Source organism: Saccopteryx bilineata, chromosome 11 (assembly GCF_036850765.1).
Source record: "Saccopteryx bilineata isolate mSacBil1 chromosome 11, mSacBil1_pri_phased_curated, whole genome shotgun sequence".
NCBI classification, from domain to species: Eukaryota; Metazoa; Chordata; class Mammalia; order Chiroptera; family Emballonuridae; genus Saccopteryx; species Saccopteryx bilineata.
Window position 1 is genome coordinate 31,817,026 of NC_089500.1, and position 21,074 is coordinate 31,838,099.

At 46.8% G+C, this 21,074-nt stretch overlaps 1 protein-coding gene across 5 annotated transcripts in view; it reads right to left on the reverse strand.

The window, feature by feature from the left end:
• FHOD3 (formin homology 2 domain containing 3) overlaps window positions 1-21,074 on the reverse strand; it is a 482,415-nt gene that overhangs the window by 72,720 nt on the left and 388,621 nt on the right. For all 5 annotated transcript variants that reach the window (XM_066246735.1, XM_066246736.1, XM_066246734.1 and 2 more), the window contains 2 exons: window positions 18,587-18,801; window positions 297-581 (listed from right to left, as the gene is read on the reverse strand). In XM_066246735.1, coding sequence (XP_066102832.1) covers window positions 297-581; window positions 18,587-18,801 — 500 coding nt within the window. The remainder of the gene's footprint in view (window positions 1-296; window positions 582-18,586; window positions 18,802-21,074) is intronic.

The window sequence follows — 21,074 nt, forward strand, 5'->3', positions numbered from 1 at the left end:
TGGAAGTGATGTAGCAGCATGCAGAGGGTGTGGGCATTCCCCCTCTATGGGGCAGGATGCTGCTGGCTGGCAGTGTGGCCACATTCCTCCCCTCCAGACCCTGGTGACACAGCCCAGTGAGTGAGCTGAGCCAGCAGGTGACCTCAGAGGCCAGCAAACCAGGCCCCGCACCCCAGGGCTCCCTGGAATGTTCATGGAGAAAGGGGCTGTATTACCTGGTCCCCTGTCCCTGGAGAGCTTGTCCTCCCGCGCCCCAGGGCCCCCCGGAATGTTCATGGAGAAAGGGGCTGTATTACCAGGTCCCCTGTCCCTGGAGAGCTTGTCCTCCTTCTCCTCCCGCTCTAGCGTGCTGCTGGAGGACGAGATGCTGGAGGCAGAGCAGTTGTCCCTCTCGTTCACCTCTTCGTTCCGCCTCTCTTTCTCACTGAGGGAGGCTCGCTCTTCTGGCTCCTGCTCCACTTCACTCTCTGTCCCCACGTGGGCAGGGGCTACTTCCTGGTGGGCCTCACGGGCCGCCTGCCCCGCCTCTGCCTCTGGTTCTGGTTCTGCCTCTGGATCAGGTGCGGGATCCCCGGTGCTCCCTGGTGGAGACAACAATGCAGACACAATCACAACAGGAATTTCTTAGAAGTGTCGAGCGAGGCGTGAGGATGGATGTGAGGCGCACTTCTCTGTGCCCTTCATAGTAGGCAGAATTCTGCAGACGGCCCCCAAGACTCCTGTCCCCTGGTGAGTCAATCAAACACAGGTCTAGGCACTGCTAGGAAAGGATTCTGACTGAGGTTAAATATGGAGATTATTCAGGTGGGCCTGATCAAATCCCAGGAGCCTTTTGAAAGCAGGATGTTGTCTGATTAGCAGCAGAAAAGGAAGTCATTGAAATTAGAAACAGGAGAAGCATCTGATATGACCCTGATGGCTTTAAAGATAGAGAGGCCATGTGTCTTGAAATGTGGGTAACCTCTAAGAAGCTAAGAGTGACTCCTGGCCAACAGAAAACAAGGAATAGAGACCTTGGTTTTGCAAGCACAAGAAACTGAATTCTGCCAACAACCTAGATGAACCTGCAGGTGCACTGTTCCCAGGGGCTCCCCATAAGAGCCCAGCCAGCCCAACCTTGACTGTGGCCTTGTGATAGGAAAGGCCAAGAACACAGCTGAGCCATGCTGGACTTCCAGATTTCTGACCTATGGGAATTGTGAGATAATGAATGGGTGCCATTCTGAATTGCTATCTTATACTAATTTATTATCCAGCAATAAATAACTAATACATGATCCTTCTGACTCTCAGGGAAAGAGGAAAAAACCAACCAACCCATCGTGAATCAAGCTGATAAGCAAGTAGTAGCCCAGTGTTTTATCAGTGGCCACACCAATGAGCCCTGTCACCCTCTGTTTGAATCGTTTGCCCATAATGCAAATTAGTCCATAATTTTGAAAGCTATGCAGAAGAATCCCTCATGAGTACAGAACTATTTGTAAACCGATCAAGATTGGAGACTGGATGCTTGCACCAGGTCAAGCCCTCATGCCCCTGTGTGTGTCATCCTCATGCCCCTGTGTGTGTCATCTTCATGCCCCTGTGTGTGTCATCCTCATGCCCCTGTGTGTGTCGTCCTCATGCCCCTGTGTGTGTCATCTTCATGCCCCTGTGTGTGTCATCCTCATGCCCCTGTGTGTGTCGTCCTCATGCCCCTGTGTGTGTCATCCTCATGCCCCTGTGTGTGTCATCTTCATGCCCCTGTGTGTGTCATCCTCATGCCCCTGTGTGTGTCGTCCTCATGCCCCTGTGTGTGTCGTCCTCATGCCCCTGTGTGTGTCGTCCTCATGCCCCTGTGTGTGTCGTCCTCATGCCCCTGTGTGTGTCGTCCTCATGCCCCTGTGTGTGTCGTCCTCATGCTCCTGTGTGTGTCGTCCTTACGAAACTGGCACGGTGTGGCTTTCTTTGCATGTTTTTGCTAAGCGAAAATCTCAGCTGTGTGTTGTGAATAAGTAACAAAGTGATTGAGAATACAGAAAAAAATTTGAGCCAACTGCCACATAAGAGGGCCAGAATAATGGGACATACCACCCCTGAGGGTCTTTGACCAATGTGGGCAAAGCCACATGGCTGGAATCCTGGCAGTGTGCTCCAAGAGTGTGCGCTCGGACCCAAGGCATATACATCTTCAGACAGGATCTGCAGGTGGCCTGGGCAGACCCCATAAGGACAAGCAGACCGGGCTCGCTCGCTCTCTCTCTCTCTCTCTCTCTCTCTCTCTGGAGGTATCCTGCCAGCGCTGGTGAGCAAGAATAGCTGGCAGTGGGCTGCGCACAGCAGGCCCCCAGGAGACCAGGCCATGGCATTATTATGGGAGTGGAAAGCTCAGCCCTTACTGGGCAGGGGGCCTAGCTGTCCCCCAGCATCTTAGCAAGAAGTCACATTGCCAGGACTCATGGGTCTAACACGTTCGCCCCTCGTCTGCTCACAGGCTGCCTTCCTCTGAGAATGCGCCAGGGAATTCGGGAGGGAGGTGAGCGGTGGGGAGGATAAGATGCCAGTCTCTCCTCTGTCCCTGGGTAACTTCCAACCTACGCAGGGTAGAACACCCCTTGGTGCGACTCCTCCCTAGTGTCCTTCAGGGAACACTGGGGGTAGAGGACGGAGGGCCTCTTCCTTCTGTCAGCCTGGGGCTTGATGACTTGTGGCTTGTCCATCTTCGGCTGGGGACTCTAGCCTAAGGCAGGAGCCCGCTTCCCTGGGAGACGGAAGAGAGGCCGAGGCAGCACAGGCCCCTCTCTCTCTTGGCTGTCCCTGCTAAGTGTGTTTAAGGGGGACGGTCATAGGAATTGATGATCCGAGGCAAAGTTTTTGAGCAGAGACACACTGGCTGGTGGTAGCAGGAGGAAACCACAGGGCAGGACCATGAACATGAACCCATGTGCCTATGAATGGGTGTGTCAGGCACTTTTCCTTAAAAGCAAAACCAGGGCTGCTACAGGGAAAGAGTGAACATCACTTCAGGAAAAATTCCCTTTGATGTTGAAGAAACTCTTATAGTAATGTCTTTTTCATCTGATAATAGAAAGAGATATAAAACCCTCCCCAATTCACAAGTATGGCAAAAGCATAGTTTTAGCAATAGCAGTGTCATCATTTGGTTGACAGAAAGCATCTGTTCTTGCACACATTAACTTCAGAATAGCCACATCAAAACGAAAATGTGTTTCCGACAGCCTAGCATGTGGCATGCATTTGAGGTTTAACTGGCGAGCATATGGCGCAAACTGGTGAGGGTGCCTTCCGGAGGCTTCCTCACTGACAGGGAGAGGGGTGCAGTTGGTTGCCATAAGCCTGTGTCTACTCCCCATCCCCAGGAGACTGGGCAGACAAAGTAGGAGGGATCCAGGATTTGATGGCTGTTTGGCTCTAGCCTACACGCACTCCACTGTCTTGTTTCCTTCCACTTAAGCAGTGGCTCTGCCCTCTGCTTAGACAGCCAGTGGCTGTGGGGATAGGTAATAGACACACAATCTCTAGAAAGCCACATACTCTTGGGAATAAACAGGGCAGTTGCATCCCCAGACGTGAGGGCCTAACTTCGTGGAATCAGATGTTTATTTATATGTGTGATCTGACCACTGGGAGAGTTTCTCTTTTCTTTTCTTTTCTTTTTTTTTTTTTTCCTTTTTTCTGAAGCTGGAAACAGGGAGAGACAGTCAGACAGACTCCCGCATGCGCCCGACCGGGATCCACCTGGCACGCCCACCAGGGGCGACGCTCTGCCCACCAGGGGGCGATGCTCTGCCCATCCTGGGCGTCGCCATGTTGCGACCAGAGCCACTCTAGCGCCTGAGGTAGAGGCCACAGAGCCATCCCCAGCGCCCGGGCCATCTTTGCTCCAATGGAGCCTTGGCTGCGGGAGGGGAAGAGAGAGACAGAGAGGAAAGCGCGGCGGAGGGGTGGAGAAGCAAATGGGCGCTTCTCCTGTGTGCCCTGGCCGGGAATCGAACCCGGGTCCTCCGCACGCTAGGCCGACGCTCTACCGCTGAGCCAACCGGCCAGGGCCAAGTTTCTCTTTTCATTACTGCTGGGGAGGTAGTCATCTCCACAAGGTCTGACTGCAGGTCTGTGGTATGTGAGGTTGTTCTAATGATGAACAAATTAAACAGTATTCACACACACACATTGAAGTCAAAGAAGGCAGAGAGCACACATATATAGCTGCCCATTCTCGACCATCTCTGTGCTATATACACCAGGTAACACCTGTGTCATTTGATGTAACATGCGTCCCTACCTTCAGAGGTCTCACCACTTGGCTAGGGACACAGGGCAAAAAACAAACAAACAAAAAACAAACACAAAAAACAAAACCCATCAATAGGTCACAGCTGTTTGTGACCAGGTACCCAGGTGAGGGCACTAGATAACAAGTGCAGGAGTCCCTGGTAGGAGCAGCCAGGGTCCACGGAAGAGCCCTTCTCGAGGCCTGATCTGTGGTGGCGCAGTAGATAAAGCGTCAACCTGAAAACGCTGAGGTTCCCGGTTCAAAACCCTGGGCTTGCCTGGTCAAGGCACATATGGGAGTTGATGCTTCCTGCTCCTCCCCCCTTCTCTCTCTCACTCTCTCTCCCCTCGCTATAATGAATAAATTAAAAAAATATATTAAAAAAAAAAAAAGAATCCTTCTCGAGTTGTATTGATCAAACACAGGTACAAGAGCAGAAGGTCCTTAAGGGCTAAGACCCCACCTCCCTTTCACATCCAAGAGCCCCCAGAGAGGTCCTGAGCCAGCACCTGCTCATAGAACTCTCACTGGTCTCAGGAAGCACCCTGAGAACACACACTAAATCCCAGGACGTTGCCGTTCCCCTTCCCCATGGTCTTTCATCAGGAGCTCCTTTATGAAGACCTCCTTTCCCACACACACAGTCGTTTCTTCTGAGTTATTACCCAAGCCGGCTGTCTCCGGGCAGATGCAGGGAAAAGTGTCATCTATACTCTGTGAGTCCTTGACAAACAGGAGGACCTAGAGTTGTCTGCTGGAAAAGTCCTAAAGAGAACTAAGGTACTTGCCAGCGCCACGGGGTGAAATTGCTCCTAACCTCCCGCTGTTGCTAGTCCCAGCATTTATAAGCCTTTCTCTGGCCCAACAACGGTGTTGGTGGTGAGAGACAGTGTCACACCTGACAGCCTTGGCTCTGGCCATCATGGAGGTTACAAAGGAGCAAGAGCTCCTAGCCTTCCTGCCATAGCCTCTGCACAGCAAAGGTGGGCCAACCCTGCCACCAACGGACAAGGGGAAAGACCCGTCCTCAGCTCCCACTAGACACAATTACAAATATTTATCGATGTGATGGATATTCTAAGAGCAGGAGCCTGGTGCCCTGGAGGGTATGGCAAGAGTCTGTGGCAAGGCCTGGGAAGGGATATATGTCTCGGTGCTAAAATGACATTTCAGCCGAGTCTGTAAGGATGAAAAGGAGTTGAAAGAGGGAAAGTGGATATGAGAACGTTCTGGGCAGAGACTCGGAGCACAGGGTGTGCTGGAGGAATAAAAGACGTCCAGTGTCGGGGGCAGGGCCACAGGCTTTATAAGGTGACATAAGGACTAAACATTATCTAAGGGCAGTGATGGTGGCTTCAGGTAGAGACAGGCCATGTTTCATTTTGCCTGAGAGGACCCCTCGATTCCACGTGCATCGCAGCTGCACTCCCTCTGGGACAGCACAGGCGAGCCGGTAGCCGCAAGCAAGGCTCCTCGTCCGTGTGGAGCAAACAGACCAGGAGGCAAACCTGCAGACACACAGAGTGGGGAGCGGACGGCGATGGCCAGTCCGTGGGGCTCAAGAGCAGAATGCATAAGCAGCGCCACGGGAAGATTACAATGGTTGAAATTCTGGACAGTGGGACCAAGTTTCCAACCTGGAGACCCACTGGGGGAGGTGCTGTGTTAGCATCTGAGGAGCAGGGGCTGCAGGAGGGCTGTTGGCTTCCTTCAAGGCCCTGCACACAAACTGGCCACTAGATCCTCACCACCTATCTGTCCCAAGGTCTCCTTGTTGTCCTCAGAAAGCCGAGGCCAGGAGGAAATGGTGAAGGCTCAGGTCAACATGCCGGCAGAAAGAGAGGGACAAGGTGCCCACCCTCCAGCTCACACCTGCAAGGACCCTGCAGCCTCGTCTTCACGTGAGACTCAGGAGCGACGGTGGTAAACCAAACCTGCGAGTCAACGGCTTCCAGGGCTCCCCACACCTGTCCACAGCCACCCACACTGGCCAATCGCCTCCGAATGAGGAAGGACACAGAAATCCGACGGCAAAGGAGGGCAGCCCTGTGGGGACCGGGCCAGGTGACAGGCAGCCCTCTCCCTGTGGCTGGATGCGAGTCTGGAAATAAAAGGAGGACATGGCAAGAAGTAGCTGGCAACACAAAAGGCATCCAAACCTGGGATTGGTCTTTCTGGACCGTGTCCCGACACAGCAGACTGATGGGATCTTGGCGTTGCCTGAACGCACTTAACAAAGGCCAGAAAACTGGCTTTGGCCAGAACCTGCGCTGACCTGATTCAGAGGGCTTTAAACTAAATCTTAAGGTCAGAGGGTGGGGGAAGGGTATTAGAAGGAGAAATAAATTTTAAAAAAGGGATATGGTAATGGGTAATTGATATAATGTGGAGAAATAATAGGAAGGCATTTACAATATATTCAGGACCCTGGTTGTTGCTATCCTGTAGGAAGGACCCATGGCTAACATGGTTACTAATGGGAATTCTCTATCCGAAGGAAACAGACAGAGAGTGGCTGGGGAGCCAGAATGGAAACAGCAATACAGAACCACAGGGACAGAGGGAACACTGAAGTGTTTTGATTGAGCGACTGTAAGAGGGTGCCTACTCAGATCACTGTTACTTCCCTCCTGCAGGTCACAGAAGTCCGAGAGATGAGGAGAGAGCAGGGCGTGAGGATTTCAGCCAGCTCAGCCCCTGTTCCCAGACATAGTGCAAACACTGACTCGTCTTAGTGAGTTCTCTTTGTCCCTCCGAAAGCCCAGCACCGATTCCTCATCTAATTTTGAAAATCTCACTAGATATCAGATCCTGCTTGGCCTTCAAGTCAAGTGAAAATAAAAGTTCTATATATCCGGGCAGTTCTAGATACCATAACCACATTACCTTGTTTATATTAATCACAGCAACAACATGAAGGGTGGTGTTCCATATGAGAAACGAGAAAACAGGTTCAGAGAAGTTAAGTAACTTGTCCAGGGCTACGGAGTGGGCTGGGTCCTCCCGGACTGCTTCTCCCAACCCGTTCTCCACTCAGCTCCATGCCTGGGGAGGCGGGCCTCTATGGAGAGCGCTCCTCCATTTGTGGTCCATCTCACTTTCAGACGAGATAGCGGAAGGTGAGGCTGGAGTATTTATGCCCCTGCTCTCTTTAAACGGGGTCGCAATTTGGCAGAAATTGTCAAGTCACCATTTCTGAACCATGGGCTCCCTGCCAAGGCTACAGAGATCTTACCAAGTCCCAGCCGGTCACCAAGTTCCTCCAGGCCTAGAGGCAGACAGAGTTGACATGTTTCACTGATCCTAGTTTCTGGATGCTTTGCAACCTCTAATGTCCCCTGACCCTCTGCATACCTCTGTAAGTAGTCCCTTCACTGACCACCCTCAGGCACCCTTCTGAAAGTGCACCATCTCCTTCCAAAAGGACTCACTGACAAGCACAGCAAATGCTAGCAGAGCTGGGATTTGAACCTTGAATGGCCTGATTGAAAAGCTTGGGCTGTGAATCATGCTGTTTCTGTGTGGTGAGTTGACTTCAGCCTTAAAGGATAAGTACACTGTAGTCATTGCTTTAAAAAAAGAAAGTACGGTGGGTACAAACATTTCAATTCTGCTTTTATCGATGCCCCTGACAGTGAGTCCAGGAGATCCAACTGGAATCTTGTCAAGCAATTTTTCTTTGAAGAGATAAATTGCTGGTAGAAAGATCTGAATTTAATAAGTCTTTGGGTGGCTTCAACTGATTTCAATCTGTGATGGTGTCTCGATGACTTTGCCAGGACTTGGCTTTCTGGCAGGTCTTATGAAACCAAGGGCTGGGCCAGCCAGCTCTATAATAGTTGCTCCAAACTGTGTAGATTCCAGGGACCTCCCCAGTTCATAGCTAATAACTAACACCATCAACTTTAAACTGTGGTTGAATCACATAAATGTGAAAAAGGTCCCAAGGGAAAAAGCTCAGAACTTTGAAAATTCTTTAGCCTTTGCTTTTGGTGTTGGGCCAGTTCTTTCTAAGCTGTTCACTCAGATTCACTCTACAGCAGGGTTCCCTAGCCTTGATACTATGGATATTTGAGGTTGGCTAATTCTTTGTTGTGGAGGGCTATCCCGTGCACTATAGGACATTTAGAAGCATTCCTAGGCTTCTACCCACTATAGGTCAACAGCACCTTCTCCCCAGTTGTGACAACCAAAAATGTCTCCAGGCACTGCCAAATGTCCCTTGGGAAAAAAAAAATCACCCCTGATTGAGAGTTACTGCTTTAGGTGAATAGTTTCATCAGGATAGGCACAATCTCAGCTTACTCAAGTTTTATAGAAGAAATAGTTTATCACCTGCAAAATACTGATTCATTGCCTAATGAATTTATATGCCTTCGAAATTAAGCACAGCTTTGTTCTCAGAGTTTGGAGCTAGATTTTCTAAACCACTCAGGCTGAAACCATCTCTACAGATGAAAACCATACATGGTCAGAATCACCTTCAGAAACCCTTCTGGAGGACGCCTCTTTACCAATCCCATCCCCACCCTGGTCGTTCCAACAACCAAGGTTTTCATTCAGTTTCAGGGGAATGCAGTAAGAATTTGAGCTTGATGTTCTGGGACATATTGTCTCCAAATACAAATCCTTAAACTGTAAAATCACATTTGATGTAGCAAGTCATTCATACGACAAGAGGCATGTGAGTAAGGAATGGTTCAAGAAAATAAACAGGTCTTTGGTCCTCGTGTCATGCTCACATCGGGACACTCACCTGAGCTGAGTGTTGGGAAGGATGACAAACGCTATTAAATTGTCATTTCCACTCCTCCCCTTTTGCCTCTTAGATTATGCTTCTGATTGAGTTCACTTGGCTAAACATACATATGATACAACTCCACTGTAGTATCATATAGGACAAAAAAGAAGCCAGTTTTAGGTTCAATTATTCTAATATTTCTTACCACAAAGATTCTATTTCACATTATAAACAGAAAATGAGGAGCAATTTAAGATGATTGTATCATTTATTACTCTATCATTATCTTGAACTTGAACCATATGCATAGTTCCAAACATCAACCCCCCAGTTACAGAGACTTCCTTTGAACTTGTTCAAATTTCTCTTTGACAGTCAGACAAGTCTTGCCTTGGTTCAAACAGAGTCAAACAGAATCAACTCCAATATTTGTCCTTCCGTGCCCCGTAGGGCTGGTGGAGGTCCTGGCTTTACTACATGCCCATTTTCTTGTAAGAGTAAATAGGAAGACCAGCCTCTCCTCAAGGACAAAGACGCTGTCTGATTTCAAACTGGCAATGCGTTCAACAGCACTGCTAGCTCTCGTCAAGTCCCAGACAGAAACAACAAGGACATCAAAACAAAAACTGCTATTTTGGAAGGGATACACTAACACTAAAATGGACAGTCCTAAATAATAACAGCTAGCAAGTAAACTGAATTTGAGGGGATTTTATTTTATTTATTTTTTGCTAATTCACTTTTTTTCAGGCTGAGCAAGATACTTACTCTTAATTAGATGTTCTAATATGATTAGTAGCAACCTCATTCATTCCATAAATATTTATTTAGAAGTCTTAGGAGCCAGGCACTATGAAAAACTGTCTTCCTTAAAATATTTTTCAAGCTAAAGTGGTCTCTTAAGTCATAGTCAATAGATATTATATCAAAACAACAAATATCTAAGGAAAATATTAGCCCTTCCTATCAGTGGAATATGACCATGCCCAAGCAGAACCAGCTAGCCTGAGATTGGGGTACAACTAGAAATCCCACTCTTTAATTCTCATCCCAACAGGTTGAGCCTTTCTCAGTTACATCTAAGCACTGATGGATGTGGCTCTCCACTTAATCAGTGATTGAGTTTATTTGTGCTTGTTAACAAATTCATTCACGAAGAATTCATTCATTGTTAAAATATGGAGTATTTTAAAAGGCAGTTGAATATGTTAATTACAAATTTGTTAAGACTCATTCTCTGAATTTTCTTTCTTTTTTAGAGTTTGACCTCAGAAAGAAATAGTCCTTAGACACTGTGTCAACTCTCTGTAAAAGCTCCACCTGCATAGTAGGCCGCCATCATTCCTTCACTTTTTAGAATGGATTAGATAGTCAAAGGTGTGTCTTCCGTCATGGCCTGTATAGTAAATACCTGGGTACAGGGGAGAGAGCCATCTGTGTAGATTAATGTGTCTGCTTTCTTTTTTTACATGTTGTTTATTCATGCAGGAGCTCATAAAATATCTACTAAATGCCTATGCTGCTCCAAGCATTGAGTGATCACAAAGGTGAGTGCATGCATGGGCCCTCCTCTGAAGAGCACATAGATGAGGCAGGGGGACGGCTGTATATGCAGGGAAATGCGCCCTGTATTGGGGACGGCTGTATATGCAGGGAAATGCGCCCTGTATTGGGGACGGCTGTATGTGCAGGGAAATGCGCCCTGTATTGGGGACGGCTGTATGTGCAGGGAAATGCGCCCTGTATTGGGGACGACTATATGTGCAGGGAAATGTGCCCTGTATTTCAGGCATGCACAAGCTGAAGGGAAACAGAGGAGAGGCACAAGGAAGGCTTTAGAGATGTTTCAAATAGCTAAATAAAAGCCCAGCGGGCACCCAGTGGAAGAGGGCAGTCAGGCACAGAGGCACACCTGAGGGAATGCAGTACCTTCCAGGGACACAGTGATTGGTGCTGATGGAACCTAACTTGTGGGGGTGGGGGATGGGGGGTAAAGACTGGTTGTAGGAGAGCCAAGAGAAGAACAAGATATAGATAATGATTGAGTTGTTAAGTAGACCCTGGAAGATGTAAGATCTATTAGAACCAGATCAGAGATGGCTAACACTTGGACTAAGGCACTGGTGACAGAAAGACAGGGAAGAGGGCTGACTTCAGAGAAAAGAGGACATAAACACTTGGTGACTGACTAGATGTAGGGGAGAACATTGAGGGAAAAGTAGAAAATTATATGTATGCTTCCAGCTTAAATGACTAGGCCAAGAAAGATGGTCTTAACCAGATGACGACTAGCAAATATAAGCAGGTTTGCGGGTAGGAGTCTTATGGGTGAGGTCTCCCATCTGAATGTCTGGCATCCATGAAGTCTGAAGTGTCTGAGGAGCATTCAGATGGTAATGCCTACAAAGGTTGGATACACGCGTCCTAGCTGTAGATGCAGACCCAGCAGTTTTAGCACATGGGAAGTAGTTAAGAATCACAGATGTGATGTGAAGACACAGCCAGAGAGTGTTGAAGAGAGGGGTTGCTGGAGAATGAACCTTGGTAAAAACTTGACACCTAGAAGGCAGGCAGAAAAAGAGTAAGAAGATTGAAATAAAATGATGAGATGGGTATGCAACATAATTGAAGGACAAAATGACCTGGACATGTTTTCTTTGAATATATGTACCCTGATTTATTGATGTCACCCCATTAAAATTAATAAAAATGGAAAAAAAAGAAATAAAATGATGAGAAAGACTGAGAAAAAAATTGATGAGAAAACAATGATGAAAAATGTAGAAGACAATAAAGCCAAACAACACATAGAGTCTGGAGATTACCTAGAGGGATACACAGGGATCCAGAGATGCTGGATCTAGAAAGTCAACAAAATCTACCGAAACGTCTCACTATATCTAGTGGAGGCAGCTTTCTTGGAGGGGCTGCAGCTTCAGAAGGCTCCAAAGATTCATGCCAGGTTCAGAGGCAGATAAGATATAGTCCAGGGTCACTGAACCCAGGGATTCTCTTGAAAAAGCATAATTTTAGGGACTGGAAACCCCATGTGTGATTATCTTGCTCCGCACTGCAGGCACTGTATCATTTTGTACAAATACCTTATGGGGGGGGGGGGGTAAGGGAGAGGCAGGGCTGCTAGAGGCAACAGAGGAGTGGAAGAAATAGCAGAGTGGTGATCGAGGCCCTGGCCACAGATATGGATACTAGAGGGAACCAGAGAGTTATGCTTTTTTGCCAGTTCCCAGTCTCAGTCACTGACTATGGAAATTCAAACTGCCACACTGATTGAAGAATGCTCATCGCCCCTGCCTGCGGCCGCCGCCTCACCGTACCTGGGAGCATTTACCCAAGGCTCCGACCTGCAATGAAAGGCACTACTGTCTTTCCAGATTCCCTGTTAGCACCTCAGGGTGCAGAAAAATTCATTCACCTCCAGTGCCTGCTGCAGACTGGGTCTGGCAGCTCCTGGTCCTCTTTTGCTAAGTAAAGAACAAGCTAATTACAGTTCAAAATTCAAATTTTTGGTTTACATTAAACAGATGTTAGGATGCACATTTGACTGTAAAGGTTGATTCAAAACCCTTATAATACAATGCTTGGAAACAGTTCTCCAAGGTCTCTCGTGTTCTGCTATCTTGCAAGCAGTGGCTCTGGTAGCCTTTGGTTCTGGAATATCTAACAGCCTCGGAAGACAGAGACAGTGTCTCCCTCTAGAGCAGGGGTCGGGAACCTATGGCTCAAGAGCCAGATGTGGCTCTTTTGATGGCTGCATCTGGCTCACAGACAAATCTTTAATAAAAATAATAATAACATTAAAAATATAAAACATTCTCATGTATTACAATCCATTCATTTCCTACTGCTCATGTTCATGGCTGCGGGTGGCTGGAGCCAATCACAGCTGTCCTCCGGGACAACACCAAATTTTTATTGGATAATGCATAACGTACATGGATCGTTGTATGGCTCTCACAGAATTACATTTTAAAATATGTGGCATTCATGGCTCTCTCAGCCAAAAAGTTTCCTGACCCCTGCTCTAGAGCAAAGGATTGGTTGGTTTATTGTCCAGTGTATGAAAGATGTCTTTCTCTGGGACAAAGGGGAGGCATGCTAACTGCCTACTATAAACGAGTTGGGATCCCAAAGCTCAGGGTCTGTGTGTGTGCACGTGCAGGTATTACTTGGGCCTGGTCACATCACCTCATGGAAATGGGGCTTGGAGAAATGGCACAAATGCTGATACTCAAGCTACTGTTATTGCTATAAGTAATGAAGTCCTTTGGCTCTGATCCAGGAGCCTCATGTCTTCTGGCAATATCCATGAAATTGGGGCAGGCTGACTTACCAGCTTACCACGTACAGTAGTCTTAGCTCCTTCATGAGTGGGAGGCCTAATTGCTATCTGTGAAGTTACGGTGTTGATCACACAGTACACTTCCTTAACAACTCTCCCAATGCCATTATTTGCCTTGTCTTTACTTAAGTAAGATTCACATTTTGTCTACATCAAAAGGACTCAAAACTATTTAATGATTTAAAATACAGTGTAAGAAAATACATGGCAAGCAAATGTTATTCTCAATGGGAGAAAAAAGGGGAAGGTTTTGTCTTTTTTCATTTTTAGAAACAGCGAAATGGCAAAAACCAAACCGAAAAACCCTACAATGATTTGCAAAGGCTTGCACACACACACACACCCCCAAACCCCACAGCAGTTGTGGCCGGCAGGGCTTTGGCCTTAGGGAGAGTTTCTGAGAAATTTTAATTGACCAAGTGGCATCAAGTAGCAACAGTCAGGTGAGGTATGGGGAGGTGGGTCAGCCCTGAGTCACAGAACCACAGAGAATCTAATCTCCTGCCAATTCATGAAATACGGGACTGGAGGTGTCCAAAAGCTTTATGAGAGGGAACCAGCATGCATTAGGCTGACAACTGATGATCTATTGTGACTGTGCCAGCTGGAAACGGGATACCAGATGTTTCTGATTGCTGCCACGTGGATTGGGTCACCTAGCAGAGTGTCTACACCTAAAGGAATCTCGGAACACATTGCACAACAAAGGTGGTAAGATGCTCAATGGCCAGTAATGACCGCAGCCATGACGACGGTGACACCTCCATGAAACATGACTATTCATTTAAACAAACTGAACATTTCATGATAATAATTATATGTCTGTAGTTTAGGTACAGGTGTGAGTATCAGGAGCTAGAGCAATTATATTTACCAGTACTTGAAATGCTTGACTATCTGAAATAAAATATCAGTATACCATGTCAACAACTTCTGTAAATGCCTGCCGTGCCTGCTGGTGAGTAGGCCAGGGCCGTGCAGCCTACGGTTTACATCCCGAGGGCCAAACAGTGAAATATTTGGAAATATCTAGGAATCCAATTATAGGTAGAAACAAAACATCACTGTTGAACTATTTTTCCCTGACATAGAATATAGTGTGGTAAAATTTTCAAATGTACTTCTAAAGTGCTATTTATTTCTCTGTGAAAAGAGAGGGTTGCTGGAGAACGAACCTTGGGAAAAACTTGACACCTAGAGGGCAGGCAGAAAAAGAGTAAGAAGATTGAAACAAAACGAGAAAGACTGAGAAAAAATTAGGTGGGACAAAAGTAGACTTACATCTGTTTGTATTGAAAATAATAAAATAATTAATAAACAATACAGGAATAAACCATGTCACATACTCACACTGTAAACTACTTTTGCCCTGCCCTGTAGAGCACTAAACTAAAAAATAAGAAAAATAATCCAGCCATTTATATGCTCTCACCTGACACCAGCAGGTGAAAGATACCCAGGCTTCCCCAAACTACGGCCGTGGGACACATGCGGCCCCCTGAGGCCATTTATCCGGCCCCACACCACACTTCCAGAAGGGGCACCTCTTTCATTGGTGGTCAGTGAGAGGAGCACTGTATGTGGCGGCCCTCCAATGGTCTGAGGGACAGTGAACTGGTCCCCTGTGTAAAAAGTTTGGGGACCCCTGCACTCTTGAAGGCAGCTCCCTTCTCTCTCCATCTGGCCTTTGGTGTGTAAGCCAAAGAGCAAAAGAGGAACACAGTTCTAGCCTCCAAGAAAGGTAGTTCAACCCTGAGACACCCTCCAGAAGCCACCATTAACACCTGGCTTTGAGATGAGTGGTTCTCTACACCTTGTTTCTATGAAATAGGTTACCTAGATCTGATACCCACTGGAGTAATAGGTGATCTTGCTATATTTATTTCACTTGTGGGTACACAGCTTACTTTTAATCCTCAGAGCAACTTCCTCAAGGGTATACCAAATAACTCGATCCTAGTAAGAACCCTGTACCTTTTTCTCTGGTTTGTGAGAATAATTTATTTGTTTCTAGTGTTATCTGTGATTTTTTAAAAAAAATGATAGGTAATAAACTGACAAGCTAGATATTCTGATGTATACCACCAAAGCTGAGTGAAAATAAGGAACGGATAATTACAGCAATGGGTAAAGAGATAGGCTCTTCCATGTTTACCTCAGTTTGGGGCTACCTGCATTAATTACAGCACAGTGCGAATGAGAACACATGTGTATGTTTGTTCCTTACTTAGGACTGGTAGTTTCACACAGAGAAAACATATTCTGACCATCACCACTAAGTCTAGGTAGTATTGGGCAAACATCTGCCCTGAGCCACAAGAGGGCCAGATGGGAAAATGATTCAAGCACACACTGACTTGATGGTGGGGGTAGGGCATAATACGTACAAAAGTTATAGCAGATTTTACCGGGAACATTTTTGCCTAAAGATCTCACTAGATGGCACACAATGCTGTGGGTACTTTATCATTAGCCCTTTCTTCTTTTAAAATATACTTTGTAAAAGAAAAGATGAAGACACTTTTAGTGTTTTCATACCTTCTGCTATTAAGTTCTCCGGAATCTGAGTAAGTTTTAACAAAAGAAACCACAAAGTGACCTTCAATCCCGAAGTACAAAGAGTTTAATAACAAATACATTTGTTTTTTTCTTTTCTTGTAAATACAATCCTGAAATGCAGGCCACAATTTTGCAGATGCTGAGGAGAAGGTGTGGCATTGCTGTGGACACCACCACAAATACTGTGATACTGTGACACCCTGAGAAACAGCTGGATTGAAGTCAAAACGCTGGCTGTGCTCCCAGCAGGGAGCCAACAAGAGCTGAAGCACGTCTTCCCATCTCTCTGACACTTGGTAAAACACAGACAGTAGCCTCCCCTACTTCCCTAGATGCACAGGTGTTAAATAGCAGCATCTGGGGGGAAGGGGCAGAGCACGAGAGCAACGTGAAGTGGGTCACTGTCATACGATTCCACAAGGAGAAAGAATGAAAAAGCAAGTCAACCCTGGCACATTTGGACCACATAACATAATGCCAGGTGTCTGGTGCAGGACAAACATCTGGATGTGTGATTACATTTTTTATTCTTCCTCCAGATGCTGCTGGGATATTGTAAAGGTTAGGGATAAGCAAAAAATTGCTTTCAGCATTTGAAAATATGACCTGGTAAAAAGAATAGGCTATTAATTGAATGCTTAGTTTCAAAGAACAATGACAAATTAGGCTGAGGGAAACCTTTCTGTCATATCAACATTATATTTCTGTCCTGAGGTCAAAGACCCCCAAGTCAGAAGGAAGCCTCAGCAGTTCTTTCTGAGACCATTCTCTAGCAGCGTTTCTTCTCATATACATGTAATTTCCAATTGTATGAATTCAGTTATGTATTAGGACAAGGATGTTAGAATAGTTGACTGGTCCCAAGTGACTTGGATGATGACTACTTAACATGTGACAGATGGCTCTTCTCAACTTCTTAAGAGCCACTGCTTTCCTTTTCAGAAAAAAAAGCAAATGTCCCATAGTGTGACTTTATCAGTTTGTAGTCATGACTATATTTAGCTCTGCATTCCTTTTTCAGGGGCAGAGATCACTTGTATGATTTCACTCACAATTTTCTCAGTCTCTATTAATTCCTTCTCTGTAGAGAAAAATAATATTTGCTATTTATCTTTCTGGAAGTATACTTGAAATAACTTTGTTTCTTTGAATGTACATTGTATATACTCCAAGTAAGTAGTTTCTGTGTTCTTGTTGACATTAATGTTCTTTTCAATGGGCTAGAACAGCCTCCACTTTGACTGTAAATGGATAAATACCTGAGGAACTCTTTTTGCCACAAGTAGATTTAAAATGCTGAGGACAAAGACTATTTATAGATATTGACAATTACCTCTCAGCGTGGGGCCACTCTGTATTTCATAGTAGAGACAAACATTCTGTAAAATTCTGGAGGAACAACAATTAGAATTAAAAGTCTCAAGGTTAAGTGCTGAGCTCCTTTGCTGGGAAATACTTTTCACATTGCTTCTGGAAACACCACGCTTGAGATAGAGCAGTGATCTCAGGCAGGGTTTGGAACGCACAGAGTTGTTACAGAAGAGTCTTTTTTTTTTCCTGATTCTCAGTCTCAATATTTTAAGACCAACATCACTCGTCTGTGCCTGAGCCATCTGCCTGGGACAGTGCTCCATGGCTCAGGGACCAGGAGAACCCGGACGGGAGGGAGAGCAGTGGAGCAGCCAGCCTGCTCCTGCAGAGCGAGCCCTGAGGCTTGGAGAGCCAGCAAAGAATTGGACAGATGACTTTGTTCTGTTACATCCAGTTCTGCTGAGGTCATGGAGTCCTGGCTTGTTTAAATTAAACTTTGCGCCATATTTAGTCAACCCTCCTAGAGTTAAAAGTTTAGTGTCTCTGTTGTCTTAGGTTGGCTGAGTCTATGTCAGGCTGCAAGCCATAACACTCGAGCAAACCCAGCAGTGCTAGCTGCAGGGTTAATCAGCATGCCTTGTGGAGGTGCCTGTGCCCAAGAACCATCCTCTCTGTTAATGGGAAAGAAAAGGGACCCAGATTCGCAGAGTAATTGGGAAAACAGCTGATGCCCAAAGCTGCAGAGTACAATACCCTTGTTTTTCCCCAAAGAAAGCTAAGGCGACAGGGAACTTGTCCAGGGAAAGCCTGTCTGTCTGCACACAAGCACCTCCACCCACACCACGTGCCAGCAATCTGTACTATTCTCCATAGTCTTCCCTTCTTCAACGTGTAACTCCTATTCTCACCAGGTCCACGTTTTTCTTTGCTTACACTGATTACTTCTATTCACCATCAGTTTAATTTAAACCAGACCAACAATTCCTAGGGTAAGAAGAACATTTCAAAGTGGCCACTTTATGGGGCAGAGCCAATAAATAAATAATATCCAAATTATAGAGTACTAAGTTAAAACCCTGTGATTTAGGATTAGATGTCAAAGTCAGTCTTATTCTCAGTATTTTATTTCAATGACCATCTTTACAAATCATTTTGTTTTACTATAAGTGACTCTGAAAACGCTATTTTATTAGTGGCAGCTCAGGATGCAGCCACTCCCTAAGCTTACCCTTAGTTGACTGTCAGCATTAGTTTGAACGTAGGAATGATTACCACCGCCCCAGAAAAAGCCTGTCTGGTGTTAATGAACCCGCCAGTCTCCCCCGCCTCTCCCAGCACTCACCTTGGGGATGCTGAGGTGTTCCTGAGGAGGAGGATGCTCCCGGGAGAGCTTCTTGGGAGTCTAGAGATAAAGGGCTTGGACTCAGAAGGGCGGAGGAGGCAGGGGCTGCCGGTGAGGTCAGGTCCAAGGCGAGGTCAGCTCTGCCCCGGCTCGTGCTCCGGCTTCTCAGCTCCTTCTCGTGTGCCTCCGCTGCCAACTGCTCCAAGTATTTGTATCTGAAAGTTAAATTCCAAAGCGTTTCCGTAAAAAGAAAGAGGAGCCCGTGGCTGATGCTTGTTTATGGATGAAACACCTGCAGAGTGAGCTGGTTTCCCGATGCACAGAGCACAGCGCAGGGCTGGCTGGAGAGCCCGCTTGCCAGAAACACCCAGTGAAGCCAAGATGCAAATGATTAAAAATCCCGCATCATGCATAACCAAACAAACGGAGGGGAACGGCCACATCACACAGGCTCCAGATACCGGGGCACTGCTGCAGAATCCTAGTTGGCCCTTTTAGGAGACATTTGTACAAATAAGCAAAACAACAATAACGACCATCAAAAAGGGCCCAAAGTGACAGCTGAAAACCACACGCCCTCGGAACTCATAGCTATGAAATGGGAGGGTGTCCTCGTGTGACAGAGGGAAACAATGCCCCCAAATACCATAAAGGGGGTGTTGGACGAAGGTCTCCCTGAGTTTCTGAACCTGCTTCAATGCTAACAGCAATGCGACTGGAATTCACTTTGTTCTTCTGGTGTCGACCATGGAAACTTTTTTATATTCTAAAATATTTCTCAGTCGGACTCAGACATCCAATAGCTTGGACCTGACGTCACATATAGTTTATTCATCAAAGTCAGTTGAAAAGAACAAAGATACATCTGTTTTGCATTTCAGGCAGGCAGAACCCACTAACTGTTTATTAAGACCAGCTACCAATCATATTCCTCATGGTGCGCTTTATAGATCAGACCAAAATAACTTTGAAATATGTGCCTCTTCCAGATGTCTGCTAATTTTACCCACCATTATTTGCTCAGAAATAAATTTATGAACCCAGCTGTAGCTGGGTTCTGACTGTCTTACCCACCACTAAACTTTGAAAACAGCTTATTCAAGACCCTTACTCACATTTGTCCAGATTTATTGCTTCAGTTCCTCCCCATAGGCAAGCCCCTAACCCTGGCCCACCTAGGCACCAACTTGGCACTCCTAATTCACCTCGATAAGAAAGGTGGGACAGCTATATAAAACCTTGAGAAATGCATTTCATTTAAAAAGCACGCATTTCTTCATTTCTCCTGAAGGGGGCATGGCTCCCCATGTCTGAAACCATCAGCCCTTCTCCTGCCAGCCCCAGGGTAGCCTGCCCTCCAGGCCAGGCCCGCGTGTTTCCCCGTGAGGCCTGCCTTGACCACCGCAGCTGGAAGTGATCTTGGCCGTGCCTCTGAACTCATGTCGGATATGTAGTCCATTCAACTCAGATGGCATTTTACATTTACTGCCTGGCATATTTAGTCATCTTTTCACATGTGCGTGTCTGTTTCCAACAAGCAGATAATAGGATTTCTGAGAGCAGGGAGATCACCTCCTTTGTTCTTTCCCTCGGTGCCTCGTGCCTCGCACTTGTCAGCGGCCTGGAAACAGGCAGGGCGGGCAGTGAGACCCCTGCAGGGGGCACCCACATGCAGAGGTCCACCTGAAGTACAGGACGCCAACGGGGCCAGTGCACCTATTTCACTTTCTCAGGGGGTGTGCATACGTGCACGGTGGTGCAGCTCCGAGAGAAGGTCTGTGGGGGGTCTGCGCAGGTACAACCAGCTGAGGTTGGCTTGGAGAGCCGCTGCCTTGCACCAGAGGTGGAGACGCTATGCCCAGGGAGAAAGCTTGACAAACTCGAGGCTTTCCTTGCCCAGAGCCACCTCTCAAAAGGTAGGAGAGGTAACAAAAGATAAGTATTTCTGAACTTATTTTTGACCAGCAAGGAAAACCCACTTGGCTCTGGAGGTGATGGGAATCTTGGAAGAAAGTGATCTTGAGGGTCAGTGCCCATAGGAGGCATATTTTAAACAAGACGGCAGCAAACAGAGAGCCAGAGAGGCTGTGAGCCCAGGGGGAGTGTGAGCATTGAGCCCAAGCACTCTGGGACAGAAGGAAGGGACATCAAGGAATGACATGTAAATAAGGGGAGCTGCGTGGTCCAGGAGACCGGAATCCTGGAGCAGGAAAGCCGTGCTCAGCAGGGAGAAAGATGACAAAGCCAGGACAACCCATTTCTGACCTGGCCCCGGTGCAGAACGCACTCGCCACGCCTCATCCTGTGGGCAGCTCAGTTGGCAGGCATGTGCGAGCAACCAAAGGGTTCACCTCTTGTTCAGGGAGCTCCAGGGGTTACTCACCCAGAGTCCGGGTGAATATGACTCAAAGACTATTCCTGGGCACCCCTAGGTCTCACGAATGCCATCCTCGAGGGTCCAGGAGGCATGGGAAGAGTCACAAATTCA